The sequence below is a fragment of the Rhinolophus ferrumequinum genome, chromosome 4 (assembly GCF_004115265.2).
Source record: "Rhinolophus ferrumequinum isolate MPI-CBG mRhiFer1 chromosome 4, mRhiFer1_v1.p, whole genome shotgun sequence".
Classification (NCBI taxonomy): domain Eukaryota; kingdom Metazoa; phylum Chordata; class Mammalia; order Chiroptera; family Rhinolophidae; genus Rhinolophus; species Rhinolophus ferrumequinum.
In genome coordinates this window covers 27,965,199-27,985,010 of record NC_046287.1, presented here as the reverse complement: position 1 = coordinate 27,985,010, position 19,812 = coordinate 27,965,199, and the positions used below count along the sequence as shown (strand labels likewise).

Below are 19,812 nucleotides of genomic sequence, written 5' to 3'. Positions count from 1 at the left end.
AGAAGTCCTAAATTTAAGAATCTTGGCTTGTTTAATCTAACATGAGACCCTTGCATCTGGGGAAAAGGGAGACAGGGTAGAGATAAAAGTAATACTGATTAATAGTCCACTTAAATACCTTTGGGTAACTGGTATATGTAGTTTGTTTTTACAATGAAAGCGCAGAGGTACTTTACATTGATGTAAGTGTATAGAATATACATTAATGTAACTATAGAAAATCAGGTATATCATATTCATCTATACTACTCCAGAAACCTTTATCCTCAGCCTTTGCTACACACTCCTTTATTTGAGCATATCGGTAAACCCTTTAGTTCAGAAGACTGTTGTTGGTTCTGAGCAAAACATTGTTTTGGGTGAGACAATTCCAACATTGTTTTGGGTGAGCAAGTGTTAACAATTTACTGATGTCTGCAAGATAAAACAGGCAAACAAAATCAAGTAAAGTAGAATATAAGTAACAACACTCAAGAGGTACAAATTACAGGAATTCCGAAGGAAGTGGAAATAGTCACGAATGACTTCATCGTCACTAATAGTGAGATGAAGGAAACTGATACAAAGTAGATTAAAAAATCCACTTATATTTGTTTTTTCCCTAATGAAATGAAAGAAAAGGATTCATACTTACTTGGAATCATCCATTTTCTTTCCTACCTTTCTATTTCTAAGTCAACTTTCTCCCAAGGTGACCAAACTCTCAGTAGGCTGGGACCTTGCTTGACCACAGGCAAGGACAGATAATAATTCATTAGAATAATTGTGATTATAATAGCTAACATTTATTGAGCACTTAATAATATGTCCAACATTGTTTTATGTGCACTTTGTATATTTTAAATCATTTCATTCTCACAACAGCCTAGTGAGATAGGTGGTATTCCCATTCCCATTTTGTAGATGAAAAAATTGAGGCACAGAGAGTCAAATAGTGGCAAATGTGGGAGCAAACAAGACAGACAATCTCACGGGAGAACCCCAGCTTTTAACCACTATGTCGTGCTGCCTGTTAGTCATAGAGATGACTGGTACAGACAAGTGGTACTCTGATCTGATGTTGTGAGCTAATGTTTAATCACCACATGAGTGTTTCTTTTTTATTATTGTTTTGGTATGATTTCATATGTTCCAGCTAAAGAATGTGAGCCCCTTCTCTTTTCCTTGAACCCCTAAGACACCCATTTGGAATCCCAGGGCCATTTCTCTAATATTTCTTTTTTTTAGCTGTAAATATCAATCCCCTTGAAAGGGCAGAATTCAGATATTTGTGTTAGTTGTTTCAAATCACTTGTGAATGTGTATACGGTTAGGCTTAAGGCTCTTGTATTCTCAAATGTTACAGTTCCCTTCCTTTTCTTACAGATGCTGGCCTAGAAGTGAAAGTAAAGGACCCACCCAAAGGGATGATACCACCGGGAACTCAGCTGGTCAAACCAAAGACTGAACCTCAACCAAACAAGGTTAGGGGAGGATGAAATCAGAGCCCTAATCTGTCAGAGATTTATAAGTTTTCTTCATTGATGTTTCAAGGTGGCCATCAAACCTCTGATACTGTACTTGGTTTCAGTATTTGAATTCTAAATATCCCTATATAAATTTGAAGAGAAGTTCATGGAAATTCTAATCATTTCAAAATTGTCGGACCTGTACTTTTTGGTTTCTTTGTATAATGCTGTAGTAATTTATAGGCCTTGTGTACTTTCTATTATTGATAACTTACAACTAACAAAGACTACTGAAATTAAGCGTATAAAGTCTGTAAGATTAAAGTATCCTGTGCTGCTAAGAAAAATTAATTTCCTCAGCGTAAGTAGAGGAATTTTGGTAAACTACTTATTAAAAAGGAGACATTGGTAAAGAATATATATTATGCCTTTCTAAAAAGAAAAAAGTAGCTCTTTTCTCCTTTTTATTATATCTTCAAAATTATAAATATATATTAATAATTTTATAATTTTTTTCAGTAATGCACATTTTAATACTTATAAAAGTTCTGTTGTTATAAATAAACCACAGAAAAGTAGTTACAAGAAGTTATGGAAACTTTCTCAGAGTTAATAATACTTTCAAATTTGTTTAATTGTATCTCTTGTTACTTTATAAGATCTCTGTTCCATGATTTTCCCTATCTGTTTTTGCCTTTCTCAGGTTCGAAAATTTGTGGCCAAGGACAGTGCAGGGCTCCGTATCCGAAGCCACCCTTCCCTTCAGAGTGAGCAGATAGGCGTTGTGAAAGTCAATGGAACCATCACTTTTATTGATGAGGTAATTTTTAAAGAAACACCTGGGAATAAATTTTGGACGGAACGTTTTTATATTGTTTGCACAATAATGTTACTAAATTTTCTATTAGAATTTATTTTAAGCAGTTTGGGCAGCGTTTGGAAAATTGTTTGGCAAAATGTGTTCGTTGTGTTTCAGACATTTCATTTACTTTTCTTTATCAATAAAAAAGTAACTAAAATTATATTTTTAACATGAAAGGAACTCAGTTAACGTAGTAGTCAGAACCTGTACAAGTACAGAGTGAAAATGGGTACAGTGTTTCTTGAATTTTCTGTTTGTTTTTAAATGTGTTTACTATATTGCTTTAATGTAGATAGTATATTGTTCTAATAATACAACCAAGTAACTTCTGATTATTAAAATCTAAATTGAGGGGAAGGAAAACTTATGTTCTTTTGGGAACCATCCGATTTTATGTTTATACTGTCTTAAAGTGTGTTTTCTTTGAGCTTTTACTCCTAAGTGGTACCATTTTTACAATCTCACCATGTGAATTATCATATTGCTTGGCATACCTCGCTGCTTTTTTCCTTAACGATTCTCTTACTTACCTTCTGTGGAAAATTAGATGCTTCATCTCCATGTGCACCATTATTTACTTTGTAGCCTTCCAGCCTTTGCTAGCCTCATAGGAGGTACAGGAGGGCATGGTTGTTTTTGTTGCTTATTTCCCATAGATCCACAATGATGATGGTGTGTGGCTGAGACTGAATGATGAGACAATAAAGAAGTATGTTCCTAACATGAATGGTTACACTGAAGCCTGGTGCCTCTCTTTTAATCAGCATCTTGGCAAGAGTCTTCTGGTCCCTGTTGACGTAAGTAAAAGGAGGTTTTCAAAAGCATTATAGGAACACTCTGTCCTCATCACAGGGCTTTCTTTAATTAAGGCTTCTCAGTTCTGAGGTAAACCACAACTAAATAGCTTTTACTTTAAAAGTGCTTGAATTCTTGCGCGCTTCTGTGTAATGAAGTTTGGCAAGGTTAAGGATCTCAATACTTATTATGATCCATCATAGACAGAAAGTAGTAAATTAAAACTAGGTCAACTGAGTTCCTTTCAAAGAGGTAAGGAATGAGAGTGGTTGCATATTTGTTTTCCTTTTTCAGTCACTGTTTGGAATGAATTCCATGCTAAAACTTGTGAATTCAGTATTATCATACATTCAAAAACATGTATAACATATTTGTTTTTTATGTTTGTATTTTGTAACTAATTCTCTGTGTTGTGTATAAGCTCGAATCTTTTCTTTTGTGACTTGTAATACTATTGTATTAAAATAAGATGAATTTTTAAACTTTTGTTGCTGTAGTGTTCTAGTTGAAGCTAAATCCTCCTCTCTGAGAGCATTCGTTGATCCTCTTTGACAAATGCAGTGGAATCCTTAGAGCCAGCGTTCACAAGATGGCTACATGACTAAATCTGATAGTAACCGACACTCTTTTTATAATTTAAACAGAAAAGTATATAATTTTTCATTTTTGTCATCACTCCTTATGCCACTGATAATAAATAACACTTAAAATTTTCTTTTAAGAAAACCTTAGTATTTTAAACAGCTGAATTTCTTAAAAATCAGTGCATAAAGTTAGCTTATTACATCAAACAATTCAATATGTTATTTTTCTCCTTGACAATCCAGAATAATATTCTCCAAAGGGGTGGTTATATAAGATGATTCTTTGGGAAAGGAAATAAGGGAACTTCTATTTATATTTCTTGATCTCATTGTTTTTTATATTCTTTTGTATATGTTTTATAATAGTACAGTGGGGAGAGATATACCCATATATATTTTTTACTAATGTGTAATGAAAAAGTTTGGAGAATGTTGGCCTACTACTGCTTTACTGAGATTAAACTAATGACAAATCTATAATTAAAATGTAAAATTTTAAATAAACCAGATCTTCTTAAATTTTCCTCAGATTTGTATCTGTAGGTAAAAATGAAAAGGAAATTGACCCTGTAGAAAAGAGGTACTACTCTGGAAGAGAGATGATAATTATCTATTGTATGTGGCTAAAAAGTTGGCCTTAAATGGTTTGAGACCATTTTTCAATTATAGTAACCAAATATTCCTCAGGATTATGAAAGTTATATTTTAAAGGACATAACCTTAATAGCCATTTTATTTCTTTTGTTTACAGTTTATTTTTGAAATTTTCACCAATTTATACTTTTGTATATTTTAAGTTCCTAGTAAGGCATTATATTATCTTTACTACCCTCACCCATTCCAAATTTTTTTTTCTAATTCCTTTGTTTGTTCGTTTGAGGAGATGCTTTTGAGAGAGGAAGATAGACAGATGAACAAAAGTAGAAAGGCAGAGCAAGAAGTGCTGTGTGTGGAAGTTCTACATCCCATGCTTTCATTTTGGAACCTTGGTGCTGTTATTTGATGCGGTTATACCCCGTCTAAGAGCCAGTGTGTAGTAGACTGTCTTCTTGAGGCGAGAGAAGGGCAGTAACAAAGGTGGGGGGAAGCTAACAAGAGCGAACCATATAGATGCTTGTTGATGGGTTTGCACTAGAATGTGAATGAGGAGGTTGTCACTGACTTACTTGAAAAATCTAGATGCAGAATATTAGAGAGAGAAAGTAAAATGAAGTAAGTGACTTTTGGTATTTTCTAGCCTTTCTTTATGTTTAAGAATGACATGAGTTCTATTTTAATGTAAATAACTCAGAGTTGTGTCATTAAGAGCACTGAGGTTTTTCTGGTTCCTTTAAGGATGGTAGTGATTGAGATTTTTGTAAATTAAAGGAAAGACAACAGTAGAAAAAGGATAAATTACAGATGTAGATAAAAAAAAATCAAAAAAATCTGAGGTCTGAAAAAGGAGGAGAAAATGGATCTACGGCCATATTTGAAGAGTGGTTTCTGTGAAGGGGGAAGGGGGATGTCTGGCAGTACATAAGTTTTTAGGGATGGAGGGAGGAAGGGAAGAGGTTGAAGGAGACCATGATATTTCCATAAAATAGAAGAGAGGAAAGCCATCAGCTGAGATTGAAACAAATTAGGTAAATTAGAGGGTTTAGAAATGTCGCAAAAATTTGGAATAATGTTGACTGAAATAGAAGAGGGATCTGATGTAAAACTACTTGTTTGGGGATTATTGAGCCACTAACTACTCAGTGAAGCCATTGGATGGATCCATTCTGGTTACCCTTCCTCCGACATACCCTAAGTGCCTAGAATTAAGGGAGCTAAGAAAGCAGATTACAGCATTAACTGGAATTTTCCAGGCTGCTTTGACAGAAAAATAGGGGCAAAAAGGATTTCCAGATGCTAATGGAAAAGCAATTGAGATCACCAGCTGGGATCTGGCCTAAGTTAGAATGTGAAAGGACAAATGCAGGGCCCAAGGGACTTGGAGGACTTAATAAAATCCTATAACAAATAGTGAGCGCACTGTAGTTAAACAGCTGGAAGGATATAGGCAGTTTGTGTGATAAAGTAGAATGTTTGAATTTGATTTCATAGTAAGAGCTTTTTATTGAATGACGTGGGCCATTAATATGAAAGGGTAGCTGAAGTTGAAGTAAGAGTCGTTAGAACTGCCCACGTCTAAGAACTAAAAGGCCAGGCAGTTGCCTGACTATCTACATGGACAGGAAGAAATAGTTGGAGGACGGTCCCATTAGATACACAATATAAAGTCATGGGACGAATGGGGATAGTTTGATGTTGGATCAGGGAGAAGCGTAGAGCAGTTTGGGTATAAAAAGAGAACAGGTATATGCAATAAGGGTTTATATTTTATGTGGTGACTCAATGACGGGGGATATGGTGTAGCAAAATTAGCTAGTCTATGGCTCCAAACAGATCTGATGTAAAGTTGCTTCAATACAATGTTAGATGAGTACCCACACAGAGTCAGAACCTGACATAGGTACCCTGTTTCTCCGAAGTTAAGACCTAGTCTGACAATCAGCTCTAATGCTTTTTTTGGAGCAAAAATTAATAGAAGACCTGGTATTATATTATATTATATTATATTATATTATATTATATTATATTATATTATATTACATTACATTACATTACATTATACCTGGTCTTATATTATAGTAAAATAAGACTGGCTCTTCTATTAATTTTTGCTCCAAAAGACGCATTAGATCTGATTGTCCGGCTAGGTCTTATTTTTGGGGAAACACCGTAAGAACAGGCTAGTTTTCCAAGGTTTTGTCTATAGGGACAGGGGCTGGCTACTTCCACTATCAGTAAGTTTTTAATGAGTACCTTACTCTGGAGGGCTAAACAAGATCGGACATACAGGGAACAATGATACTCCATAGTGGGAATAATAATTCCATCTTATCCCCTAAAGGAACTAATACATACAGTTAAATAAATGCATCTCGCTACTTCTTCCTTTGCATCTCTTACTACATTTAGTACTGGAAAAAACACTACAAATATTCTCCCTTTTACTTCAGTCCTTTGTGAATAAATCAACTAAATAAAGAAAATGGAAATTTGAAATAAAATTAGAAATAACCAAGGATTAATGACGCTAACTTAAGATGCACAAGTACCAAAAATTTGCCTTCATATATTTTTACATCTACCTCTTCAACCTTTTCAAGTAAAGACAATTTTACATTCACATCAGTGTGTGTACCTTATTTCTATCCTGACTCAAGTCAACTGTTGGGAAGAGTAGGGGTGGGGGTTGGAAATGTAAACTCTGACTAAATATTTGATGAACTACTTAAAAAATATTTCCATAAATTTTATTTAGAATAAATTTTAAAGTGATTTTTGTTGCACCATCTTGTTTATTTATTCATATTATAGAACACTTGTTTTCACTGTAAATATGTATTTAGCTAAATTTTGGCCTGCAGAGCGAGCAATAGTTCCATTAAATATCATTGCTAAGAAATAATGACATCCTAACTTATATCAAATGGGACTTTAACTCTGTTTTGGCACTTTAGTAATGCTGTAGTGTAGAGATTAAATAGAATTAGACATTCATATTACGACTGTATTTTTAAAAATAGTTTTTTAGTTAATGGGAAGAATAGGGATAAATATGCAGGATGCAATTCCTTTTTTGTTAGGTGCTCATGGTCTAGTAGAACTTACTGCCCTTTTTAGAACACTGTGTTCAATTTTACGTCTTACAATCTGTATGTTGTTTCATTTATCTAGAATGTTTTTGCTTCTATTTTTTTCCCTAATTTTTCTCATATTTTCCTAGTTGACCACATTCAAAAACTTCTCATGACGTTTTTCTCTTCTGTACTTCCTAGTAATGCTGTAGCTATATAATTGTTCATGTAACAAATGTTTATTGAGTCCTTATTCTGTACCAAATACTAAGCTGGGAAATAGATATTGGGTGGAGAGACAGAGAGGAGGGATACAAAATAAATAAGATGGAGTGCAGTTCTTGCTCTTGAGGTACTCACTATATAATGTGATAGACATGCTATTGATATATTCAAATAATTAAGTTGCATTGTGATAAGTTGTAAAATGGCTTCACTCAGGAGGTGACATTGAAGGAGGCCTTGAAGAAAAGTTGCAGGGAAAAAGGGAAGAACTTTCTTTCTGTTTCTTTTTTTTTTAATTAAAGTTTATTGGAGTGACATTTTTAGTAAAGTTACATAGATTTCAGGTGTACAACTTAGTAATACATCATCTATGTATCACATTGTATGTTCACTACGCAGAGTCAGTTCTCTTTCTATCTCCATATATTTGATGGGAATGAATTTCTAAATAGAGTATTAACTGTCACAAGTTATGGGACTGATAAATAGTTGATATGAATGAAGCAAAGAATTGGGAATAAAATGCATGTAAGTACTGGGGCAATTAGGTTTTTCTCTCCCTTCTCAGGTAGCACTTTGTCTGTAAAAATGGAAAAGGCTTATTTCTTTCTCCAACTACCCATAATGTGTAGTTGTTTTTCTTGCCTTCAGCCAATTTGTATTTAAATACCTCTTATTTCTGTTGTTAAGCTCCTTAAGGATAAGGACTCATTAAGGATCCCTTCTTACTCATATTTGTTTTTTTTTTGAAGTGTTAAGTATTACTTTTTGCCTACAGTAGGCTTTCACATTTGTCGAATACTAAATTTTAATTCCTGGCATTTGGTATGATCATGCTTCTTAAAATAATTCCTAAGCACATATATATGCTCCTTACCTTAATTCTGTCACTTAATTCTGTGTTACCCTGTGATTTTAAGTATTTTATCATTCTTATTTTTCTAATGACAAAAGATAGCTACTCTTCCAAGATCACAAGTAGAAACTAATAGAGCTGGTTCTGGAACTCCAGTTGATGTGATTAAAGCCCATGCTTTTATGTTTAGTCTACTTTAGTCTAATGGAGAGATAAGGATCAATAAAGTTATAAAGGAATAAATATACCTATAAAAATCCTATTACTTTGGCTAGTTCTCCCAAATTAAATAAATATGAGTATTCATAGCCTTAATGGTTGAATGAGTATGAATACCATGATAGATGTTAAAGGTGACATGAGTCAGCCTGAGAGGGCATCCCTGGGGAATGTTGATTGAAAATTAAAATTCTAAAGATTTGGAAACTACAGAATGTAAGCTAGAAGGATATTTCATATATCAGGGAAAATTACAAGTAAAAAAGAGAATTAGTTATGCACATGACATGAGAGACATTTGACTGCCTAGAATAGATCTTAAAAACAAGTTTACTTCTAGAATGGGAGATATCAGTGATTTGAAACTTAGAGGCACCATTCTGTGGATACTTTGTCAAAAATGAGTTCTTCCAACATTGTGAAGGAGGCTAAATAGTAGAGAAAGTTTCTATCAAGGAAAGTAGATAGCACCTCATTTGAAGTGTTTGTCAGATTATCTTTATAATGCCCATATTGTCTGAATTCTTGCAGAAGCAACTTGGGTTTCCGAACATCTCAATACATTTATACAAACCACTTCTCACCTACTTGGGCTGATTGGTGTTCACATATAGAAACTAGGTTGATTTTTCTGAATTTTGAGAGATCCCGAAGATTTGAAGGAGAGAGGAAGGGGAAATGTAATTTGGCAGTCTCTTTTACAGCATTACCCAGGGTAATTGGTAACATTAGAAAGTGTTTTCTTGCATTTTATGTCCAGTTTCATTCTTTTGAAATATCTACTGATGCCTGGTAGTCACAGCTTCAACATGCCCCAAATTTCTTGGTTTTGTTAACAAGTGTGTGTGTGTGTGTGTGTGTGTGTGTGTGTAGACATAACCTGTGTTGGAATCCTAGTAATTACTAATATTTACTTAATGCACCGTTTGAAAGCGTGCTGTCCAAATGGTTATCAAAAGCTTCATTTCACACTTGAGCTTGCTGTTTAAGTTTTGTAATCAGAATGAGATTTAGGCAATTAAAATAACATTGTAATGGTTTGTATACTCATATATGCTGTGTTTAATTTTCCAGGATATTTTGCCTTTTCCACATTAAAAACGGCAATTCTAAACTCTGTGCTTATCTAGCACAGTGGAAGAATTAGCATTGTTTTTTTTACATGAGCATTTGGCATCTTTAGTCATGTATTTTCACCATGAAAATTATTCACTTATTTACTCTCTTCTGTGCCTTGAAAAATTATCAGCTTAGAGTTGCAATTTGATGTTCATTAGTCTAGTTAGGTTTTTAATATGCTTTAATTCCTAATTTTCTTGCCAGAATATTTTTGCCTTTAAAATAATCTTTTAGAATAAAATGATTTAGATTTGTGTAAATATGTGTGTGTGTGTGTGTGTGTGTATACACAAATACGTATACATATAGTGGTGTTCATATTAATCTGTGAAATTATACAGTATGAAAGCTAATTTATATATTTTAATATATATATTAAATTAAGAAATTAAGGCTTTGGAGAAATTAGTATTTTTGTGCATGTTCATATCTTTAGCTTAACTTTCCTAAATTTTCAAAAGAAAACTGTAAGTCTATTTTAGTTTTAAACTCCAGCTTCCTATTTGGTACATTTTTTTTTATTCCTGATAAATGTAATTTTATTAGGTTACCACATTTTGAAAATAATCTTATAGTAAACCAGTACAGACTAAGAATTTTCTGTAAATTCAAAACAAAAGCCAAAAAGTGTCAAATTTGATTCCACATACAATTAACATGTACAAATGGATTTAATTGCAGTACATTATCACGGTTAGCAGTTGCATCACTTTAAAGTACACTTGTACATGTTAACTCGTGTACTCAGACTTTGAAAGCATTTAAGTTTACACATTGAAATAAAAGAGAAGTACAAGCTTCAAATAGTGTCAGTCAGTACATTGCTTCTTTATCATTAACTTCATCTGCATTTTATTCACATTGCTTTTAATAAAAAAAAATTAAGCTAAAAACTGAAAAATGATTTGAAAAATCTTGATATTGTTTTATGTGAAAGATCTGCACCACCATTCTCTGTGAAGGAGAAAAACCATTGGACAAATATTTCACAAATTCTTACATACATTGATGAACCAGTAAGGATACATTTTTCTTCAAAACAGCATTTCAAAATGCTTTGCAACATGTTTCCACTTTACCTAAAGAGAAAGGACCCTACTCTCTATCCGTTTAGTTTGGGGTTTTGTTTTGTTTTACATTTATTTGTAGGCATATTATTGGAAACTCATTTTTTCTGGCTCTTAAATTTATGAATTAGTCTATGTGTATGTATATGGGTGTGTGTCTACATCTATACACATACATACTTAAGTAAACTATAGAACTAGCGAATATTAATAAATTGTCATCTAAAATGGCTTATAATTGGTTGGAAATTGTGTTGTTTCCTTTGTGTTGAAGTCTTGAATGATGACAGAATCTATTAACAATTTGAATATCCTCTTTTTTGTCCAAAATTACCATTTATCACATGAGCAGTAAATTATGTAATTGCTACTTACTAGAAAGATTTTAATTTCAGATTAAATAAATATATTCAATAGCATGATATATCTGTGTAGAATGTGTATCATTTAAATTTTCATTATAACAATTTTGTGGAAGTGTTGATTTTGGGGGGAACATGCTACTGTGGATTGGTTGTTATTAACAAAATATTTTTAGACTTTAACGTGATTAAATGCTCTGTGCATTTCCTAAACTTTGAAATGGAGAAAGCTAGGCCTGTCTTTTGATAAAAGATTCAGATTGTATGTTTTTCTGTATGCTTTCTAAACATATTGCTAACAGCTTTTGGTAACATTTTCAAATGATTTTTTTTTTCCATTTATAGAACAGAGAGAAATTGAAAAATGACTTAGATTTTTTTTCTTTTACTTTTTTCTTTTTTTCTTTTTGTACTTTAAAAAGTGATAACTAGTTCACCTATGCTACATGCCATTATTATTCATGATAATAGTTGAGCTATCTATACAATCTATATTATTCACATTTTCTTTATAAAAGTACAGACTATTTTCTGTCATAAAACAATTCTGGGTTGTGTTAGAACAGATACGTTGTCAGTTAAAGGAGTTTTAAGGTTTCCTTCTTGCATTGACTGTCGTAAGCCTTAAATCAATGTCTGGTTCTTAATTTTAACAAATGGCATGACACACTATATCCATGGAGAGCTTTCTGCAAAAACTTTTTTTATCAGAATTTCCTTGATGTGTGCTTTACTCAGGTGGCTTCAGTTTCCCTTTAGTAAAATAATATTTCAGTGCTGGTGCTAGAGTACAGAACTATGTTGTTACTATGAACGCATCTTCTGCAGCTGATACCTGTTCCCTTTCTTTGTTGATATTTTTCTTTCTTAAACTTTGTCGCTCAGAATATCTTTAATGCTAGCCAAGGAGTCAGGGATTTGGACGTATTTTCATGGACTTCCAAAGCTTTTTTTCCCCAGGTGAGTTAACTGTAAGGAACATACATTATTCAGGTATTTTAGCATGTGTAACAGATTTACATTATAGCCTTTGAAGCCTTTGCTTTAGATTAATATTTTTTTTACCCCAAAAGATCTATACAAAGTGCTGCAGTTGAATTTCCCCTGTAATCAATCCTTTTCTGTTTACTTCTGCCAAAGAATGTATTATTAGTTAAGTTAAACTTTTATGTGACTTCAAGTTTAATATGTTTAATTTTATGATTATCTTCTCCAACAATTATATCCAAGTCCAGCCTTTTCTGAACTAAGCTTATTTAGATGGGAGAATACCAACCCTATGGCACTTCTTTGTTTTTCCTGTTTTTTCACAATGCTCTTTTGAATGTTCATCTGAGAATGGGGAGGGAATATATAGAGAAAAAAATAACATTGCAGTTCATCACTTCCATACTCTGGTGCCAGATCTTACATTCCTGTATTGAATAAGACATATATTCTAGGGTTGCTTGAGAATGAAAGACACAGTTGTGATTTTATGTCTATCAGTTCTTTCTATACTATTTAGTATAAAAAATTGGATAGACTTTGTTTTATATTTATTATATAGTTTATTTAACTATTCAATAAAATATTAAATATTTTAATAAAAGTTTTCATAAATTGCCTTTTAGTGAATAACTTGCAATTATTAGTTTTTGCCAAGACTTATCTCTCGATGTTACCCTAAATGATCAAAAGTTGGAAATAGTGTTATACTTAATTAAATGCTCTAGATGTATCATTAAAAACCAGTGAGATTATTTTTTGCTAAATCTATTAATATTTGCTTGTGATTTTTGATGTCGTACCGTGTAACTTTTTAAAAAAATCAGTTGCAATAAGGACTAACTTGCCTCTTCCAACTATGAAATAGCGTGATATATTTACTAAAATTGATTATTGACACGTAGACATTTTCAAATATTTACTGAAACCCTTGTGAGTATAGTAGCACAATTTAAAGTTCAAACCCTACTCTCCATTTTTATTTTGAGTGCTCTTTGTATTCATGTAGTTGTGCATATATATAAGTTTTTACAGGTATACATGCGTGGGTATATAAAAATGGGTATTTTAAGGTTATTTTAGATTGTAAATCAAGTCTGAATTTTCCAATTATTTAAAATTCTCATTAATACTAAATTGCTGATATATACCTAAAGAATTTTAGATAATATGGTATGATGATTGCAGTAAATGTAAATAAATATTGTCCATAGTATGTATTTGTATAAATAAAAATTGATTATTGATTACCATGGTGAAATTTACAGTATATTATGTGAAGGTTAATAGTGGCTCTAAAATTTTCCGTGATCAACCATATATTGAATTAGAGTCACAGATACACAGAATTCTTGAATCCATGTTTACTTAACATCAGGATTTTATTTTGAATTTTCTGCTATGTAATGGACATGTTTACATACCGCTTAATATGAGATTATTTATAAGGACAGAACTATTTAGTAATATTTTATCTTGCATAACATGTTAGTGGTTTTTCATTTTTTATTCTAACATTACTAAATATTACTTCTAATCTAATATTTGAGTACATTCCATTATGATCATCTTTTACTTTATTTGAATGTAAAACAATTTGTAGAGTGCATATGACTATATTTAAAAGGGGAGGTTAAGTTGGTTTTAAAGGAGTCATAATGACAATGGAAGAACCCCCAGTGTGGAACTTTCATTTACATTTAGTTGGGAGGAAGAGCAAATAGGTTATTTTCCCCCCATTGCATTCACATAGGAAACAACTTCATCATAGCATTAAGATTCAATAGAAAATTTAGGGCACATTCTTTTCTTTCATTTTAGAAGTAACTTTTATATCCAAACGTATTATATTTACATAAAAATTCATCTTTAATGGTAATCTCTCCTCGCTACTAAAAGTATAATCATCTTTTTCTAATAGCATTATTTATCATTGTTTAGTAATGGCCTAGGAAATGTAGCAAGACATTTTTATTTGTCCTATATTAAGAAAGTAGGAGTTGTTAAAATCTTATAAACAGTCTTATTTCTTTCATTACTAGTAAATATTAAGATGTAGCTGTATTTTATGCACATTTTTCATCATTATCTCTGTTAATAATTAAGTCTCCAGAGTCTTCACACCTATTGTCTCTATTTATAAGTAATTGTTACAGACCTAAGTAGAATGAAGATTTAGGCTTTTTAACCCATATCAACGTACAGTAATACAGTACTAATGATTCAAAATTATTCAGTTGTGGTTCACATAGGAAATTGTTTTTGTTTCTCCTACTGTTAAATATTTCATTAAAAGACGAAAGAAAAATCAAGTACTACTGTATTTCTCAAATTGTGGTGGGCAAAAGCCTGGGGTTCAGTTGCTTTCCTGCTATAGTTTCTTCTCCTCGACTTTATTTAAATTATTATTCAGCATTGAAAAACTGAATGATTCTTTAATGACAGTGGTGACTAGCACTTTGGTTATCTTTGGATATGTATTTTCTTTTTTAATTGACAGTATTATGGAATTGTAAAAGCTGTTAATAGGAATATGTTGGAAGTGATAATAGATTGTATTTTGTTTATTTATTTTTTTCCTATTCAAATTTTCAGGAACCTAAAACTAATACTGATGACTTTTTCAAAGACATGAACTCCTGCTGCCCACAGGAGGCAACAATGCAAGAACAAGAGATGCCGTTCTTGCGAGGAGGGCCAGGCATGTACAAGGTAGTGAAGACGGGACCTTCCGGCCACAACATCAGAAGCTGCCCTAACCTTAGAGGTATCCCCATTGGAATGTTAGTTCTGGGAAACAAAGTCAAAGCAGTGGGAGAGGTATGGATTCTTGTAGCTTCATGACTTCTAAGATACTCATTTTTATATAATACTACCAAATATACTATCTCTTTCTTCCAAAGGTTGCCATTTCCATCCCAGGTTTTTAAATGTTCACGTTCTTTATTTGTATTGAGAATACTAATGTAATTTTTCTGTGTTTCTTGTGTACTAATTTTATTCTCATAATTATCCTCGTGAAAACAATACATTAACAAAATGATGTGTGTTGTATATATAAATGTTTGGTATTTGCATATATCTTTTTATTATTGCAAATGTACTACACTGTAATGGATTAACAGCAGTTTAAAATATTTGCTATGGATTGGTATGGAGATGTATGTATACAAAGGTTTTCTTTTTTTTTGTTCCCATTCATGAGTCTCACTGAAGTCCTGAGCAAATAAAATTACTCTTTTGTCAACTGTGGCATTTGCCTCAGCTGATGAGCTTGAAGATGTAGTGTGTCATGCTATTTCTCAGTGTCAGGGTCATTTTCAAGTTGCATTATAGGCACTACCAAACTAAATAATAGAGTATGCTGTGCTGTGACATTTTAGGTGCCAAAAAAAAAAAAAAAAGAGCCATGTGTTTTGGGGTAATGTTTAAAATTATTTAGGAATTATCTGTGCCTTAAAAATTATTATTTTAACTGAGGTCATAAAGAAGCAATATTTTACAGAACTTTTTATTGATTTCTGTCTTACCTCAGGCTGTGGTCTTAATTTCAGAAACTTAATTTCATGGTAGATATTTATTGGAATAATTGCACTAATCAAACTCTTAAACATTTTGCTGGTTTTCAGCCTGAATGCCCTAAAAGAATCAAGCCAATCAATCATGCTTTTTGTTATGTACTAGGTAACCAATTCTGAAGGGACATGGGTGCAGCTGGATAAGAACAGCATGGTAGAGTTCTGTGAGAGTGATGAAGGAGAGGCATGGTCCTTAGCTAGAGACAGAGGCGGAAACCAGTACCTCCGACATGAAGATGGCAAGTTGGCTTAAATTTGTGATTTATTCCCATTAACCTTTGAAATGCAGAAATTTAAAATGTATTTCTTTATTCGTAAAGAGCTTTCTATGTTTTTATTTTTTAAGCAAAAGCAAAACTAAGGGTTAAAAAGATCTTGTAATTGTTGAAATTTGTGAAATATATAGGTACTAAATGAATGCACATCAAAGAAGAGAATTAAAAGAAAATGTAGGACATATGAATCCATCTTTGTAAAACATGCTTTTTATTTTATTAATATGATTTGCATTATCATTTTTCTGTGCCAGTCCAGGACTGAATGTTTTACCCTTTGTATCACTAAATGGAAGTTTGGTTTTCAACCACCAGTCGTAGTACTTTCCCCAGGCAGTTTCATTGAATTGAATTTGATTGAATTCGATTGAATTTGAATTTCATTCGATTGAGAATTTCATTCTCAGGAATGAAGCACTGAATAAATGCAGTGGGGTTTCCTATTTTGTTAGAATTTCAACTTTAAATTCATTTTACCTTTTTCTACAATGTTCTCATTTAACTTAAGATTTTCCATTTTGTCCCTCTCTCTTCATTCTCCTGGTAGCAAAAACTTATTCTTCAGAGTTCAGACCACATCATCACTTGGTGAAGCTTTATTTCTGATCATTTATTAATTGATCCTGGCAGAGTCAAGAATTCTTTCTGTGTTCCTAATGAACTGTATTCACCACTGGGACGAACCTGATATATTGAAGTTAATTTTTATTTCTTCATACACAGATTGTGAGTCCTTTGTGGACAGGAACAGGGTTTATATCTGTCTATTCCTAATTCTGAAACAGTTTCCACGCATACTAATTGCTAAGTTTCTTAACTACAAGTTGAGTCACAAAAATATTAGGGCATCAAAATAAATACATAAGTCAAGCATAGACTTTTCTACCAAACTCCAAAATTATAGGATAATTTCAGATAAAGAACAAGGACATGCATCTTTATCCAAAACAGAATGAACTTACAATACTCCTTATCCAAGAGGTAATATGGCCATAAGTATAAATAGATTCAAGAAAGTTTTGAAACTTGCATTAATGACAAAGTACATGTAGCTCTATTAACATTATACACTAAACCATCTCCTCTTTTCCCCCACAATAAGTGTTTGAGATAGGTTATATAATCTTCATTTTATAGGTAAAGAAACTAAAATTCATAGAATTTAAAATGACCTACCTAGGGTTATACAATTGGATACATGGCAGATTTAACGCTTGAGCCAGAATCTTCTTTTATATTTCAAAATATGTGCTCATTACAGCATACCATACTGCATCAATAATCCACTGAACACAATTTGAGAATCTACTCCCTCCCTTGTCTTTACAGATAAACTTTTCTTACCTAAAGATGATGTGGTCATAAAATGATGTCCTGAGATGGTAGAACTATTCTTTATTGTGTCTTGAAACAGAAAAGGCTTCATTTGACATAAATCAGACATTTTACAGAATGACCTTCCCATTTATAATATACTTACTACATATTACAATGTATTTCCTACATATTCATAAATTGTTAAATATTTTCATGTGTATAGGAATACACACACACACAGTCATGTGAGTCTTGATTTTTTTTTTTAAATTAAAGTTTATTGGGGTGGCAATTGTTAGTAAAGTTACATAGATTTCAGGTGTACAATTCTGTAATGCATCATCTATATATCACCTTGTGTGTTCACCACCCAGAGTCAGTTCTCTTTCTATCACCATATATTTCATCCCTGAGTCTTAATTTTTTAAACAAATCCTGGGGTGATAAGGAAAGAAATGATAATTAGTGCCTTAAAACCACTAAGATTAGTCGATATAGTATAAATAGTCTGCTCATTGGTATTAGTATGTAACTATATTTAATATCGAAATAAGAGGATTTGGCACTATAGTAACTTATTCATATAAAGTAGTATAAGTAAAACAAAAGCTTTCCTCTTTGTAAAAATTTTTTATTGGCCTTTGATATCCATAGATAAACCTAATAGACAAACTTACTGCTATGGTCAAAACAGACTCCACACTGGGTGCTAGACCATTCTGAGTCTAGAGGGTGAGAGTGAAGCTGTCTTTTCTGTTCATATGACTGCTCATGGGTATTTTCCAGAAGAAATATTCCATTGCTGAAATTCTTATAGTGAAGAGCATTGCCTAAGGGAAGTGCTGTGATTGGTTTGTTGAAAAAAGTCTAGAAATGCTTGTAAAGGGTTAGACCATACAGTAATACTGGTACAGCAGAATTCTGATTTTTCAGGTGGAAGAAAACACTCCACCATGTTCTTCTAATTCTTTTTTCTATTTAAAGGAATATTGGCTTTTAAAAAATATATTTAAAACACTTCATTTTCATAATGTTATTCTAAAGGGATAAATACTTTTTTCTCCTTTGTAACTTACATTTCCTTACTTTACATTTAGCAGATTATATTTTAGCAGATTTTATTTTATTTTTTACCTGGTATTGATATGACTATTTTATTATGATATTTGTGTTGATAGTATTATGGCAGATAGAATCTGAGAGCCACTTGCTTGTTAGTTGGGGAGTAACAGAGTACTCATTCATATGTTGCATTCTTGCCATTTGTAAACTAGATAAAATATTGGCCATTTCCTTCTTGAACTAGGAATTCTGATGCATTTGCTGACTTCAGGATGTGTTAAGAGCCCCTATTACATGACGTGGTTTATCTTTTTTTAAATTGTATTTAGGTAAAACATCCTTATATAATAAGTAAAAATAAGTAAAAAGTTAAATTTCCCATAATTTCACATTCAGAACTTAAAATATTTTACAAGTCAGAATTTCCTGTGGTACCATATACTTAGACACTTTGAAGACTTTTTTCTCCTTGAATACTGATACACAAAATATTTTGTTATCTGGTTGATATTATATCCATTTTTGTTTTATAAAATGCCCTTGTATAAAATTTGTTACAAATATGAGTTCCTGGTCCAGAAATATTAGTCTACATTCAGTTTTATACACTGCCACAATAAAAGTAAATTGACTCAATAAGAACATATCTCATTTCCAAATTTAACTGTATATTTGATAAATGAAAACAAGGATTTGTTATATATTTTGTCAGTGTCAGTAACCTAATTAGTAAACTTATGAAATCTAAATGTGAGGTTACTTTAAAGTCTGTCCATCATAAAATCTTTCTAATTTTCTCTTTATTCTATGAATAGGTTATAGCATATAAGAAACTAATTGTATAGCTGTGCCTTTTATTGTAGAACAAGTTCTTCTGGATCAAAATTCTCAAACTCCTCCTCCAAGCCCTTTCTCAGTACAAGCTTTTAATAAAGGGGCGAGTTGCAGTGCCCAAGGATTTGATTATGGACTTGGAAATAATAAAGGTAAGTGTTTAAAAGTAGCCTTTTACTTACCTAACTTTAATATTTTTATTACCTTCTCTTCTATCCATTTTTATTACTGTTTATCACAAAACTTTGTTAAAGTTTGTTCCTAGAAAACTAATAATCAATGTTTGTGAAGGTGTTCCTTTTATATTATTATTTTTAACAGTTTTACCTTAAATTTATAGGAATTCTTGCCTATTTGTTCCTATTTTAAAGACACATTTTGAATTCACATCATAAAGACTTTGCGTCACTATATCTAGTAAAAGAACTTTTTTATCTCATTATTTTATGAGTAATGTTAATGAGCATAAAAGAACTTTCAAGAATGATCTATTTTAAATTAAAATATTTAATATTTTAAGTAATATTACACATGAGCTTCATTAAATTTGTGGT

General features: G+C 32.0%; 1 protein-coding gene across 11 annotated transcripts in view; it reads left to right on the top strand.

Annotated features, from left to right (window-relative positions):
* The window catches only part of MYCBP2 (MYC binding protein 2), a 248,084-nt gene that overhangs the window by 165,659 nt on the left and 62,613 nt on the right, over positions 1-19,812 (top strand). For 8 of the 11 annotated variants that reach the window (XM_033105215.1, XM_033105212.1, XM_033105214.1 and 5 more), the window contains 7 exons: positions 1,366-1,463; positions 2,152-2,268; positions 2,967-3,107; positions 12,091-12,165; positions 14,788-15,012; positions 15,877-16,009; positions 19,288-19,410. In XM_033105215.1, the coding sequence (XP_032961106.1) occupies positions 1,366-1,463; positions 2,152-2,268; positions 2,967-3,107; positions 12,091-12,165; positions 14,788-15,012; positions 15,877-16,009; positions 19,288-19,410 (912 nt within the window). The remainder of the gene's footprint in view (positions 1-1,365; positions 1,464-2,151; positions 2,269-2,966; positions 3,108-12,090; positions 12,166-14,787; positions 15,013-15,876; positions 16,010-19,287; positions 19,411-19,812) is intronic. The other 3 variants (XM_033105219.1, XM_033105213.1, XM_033105218.1) reach the window with 2 other exon arrangements.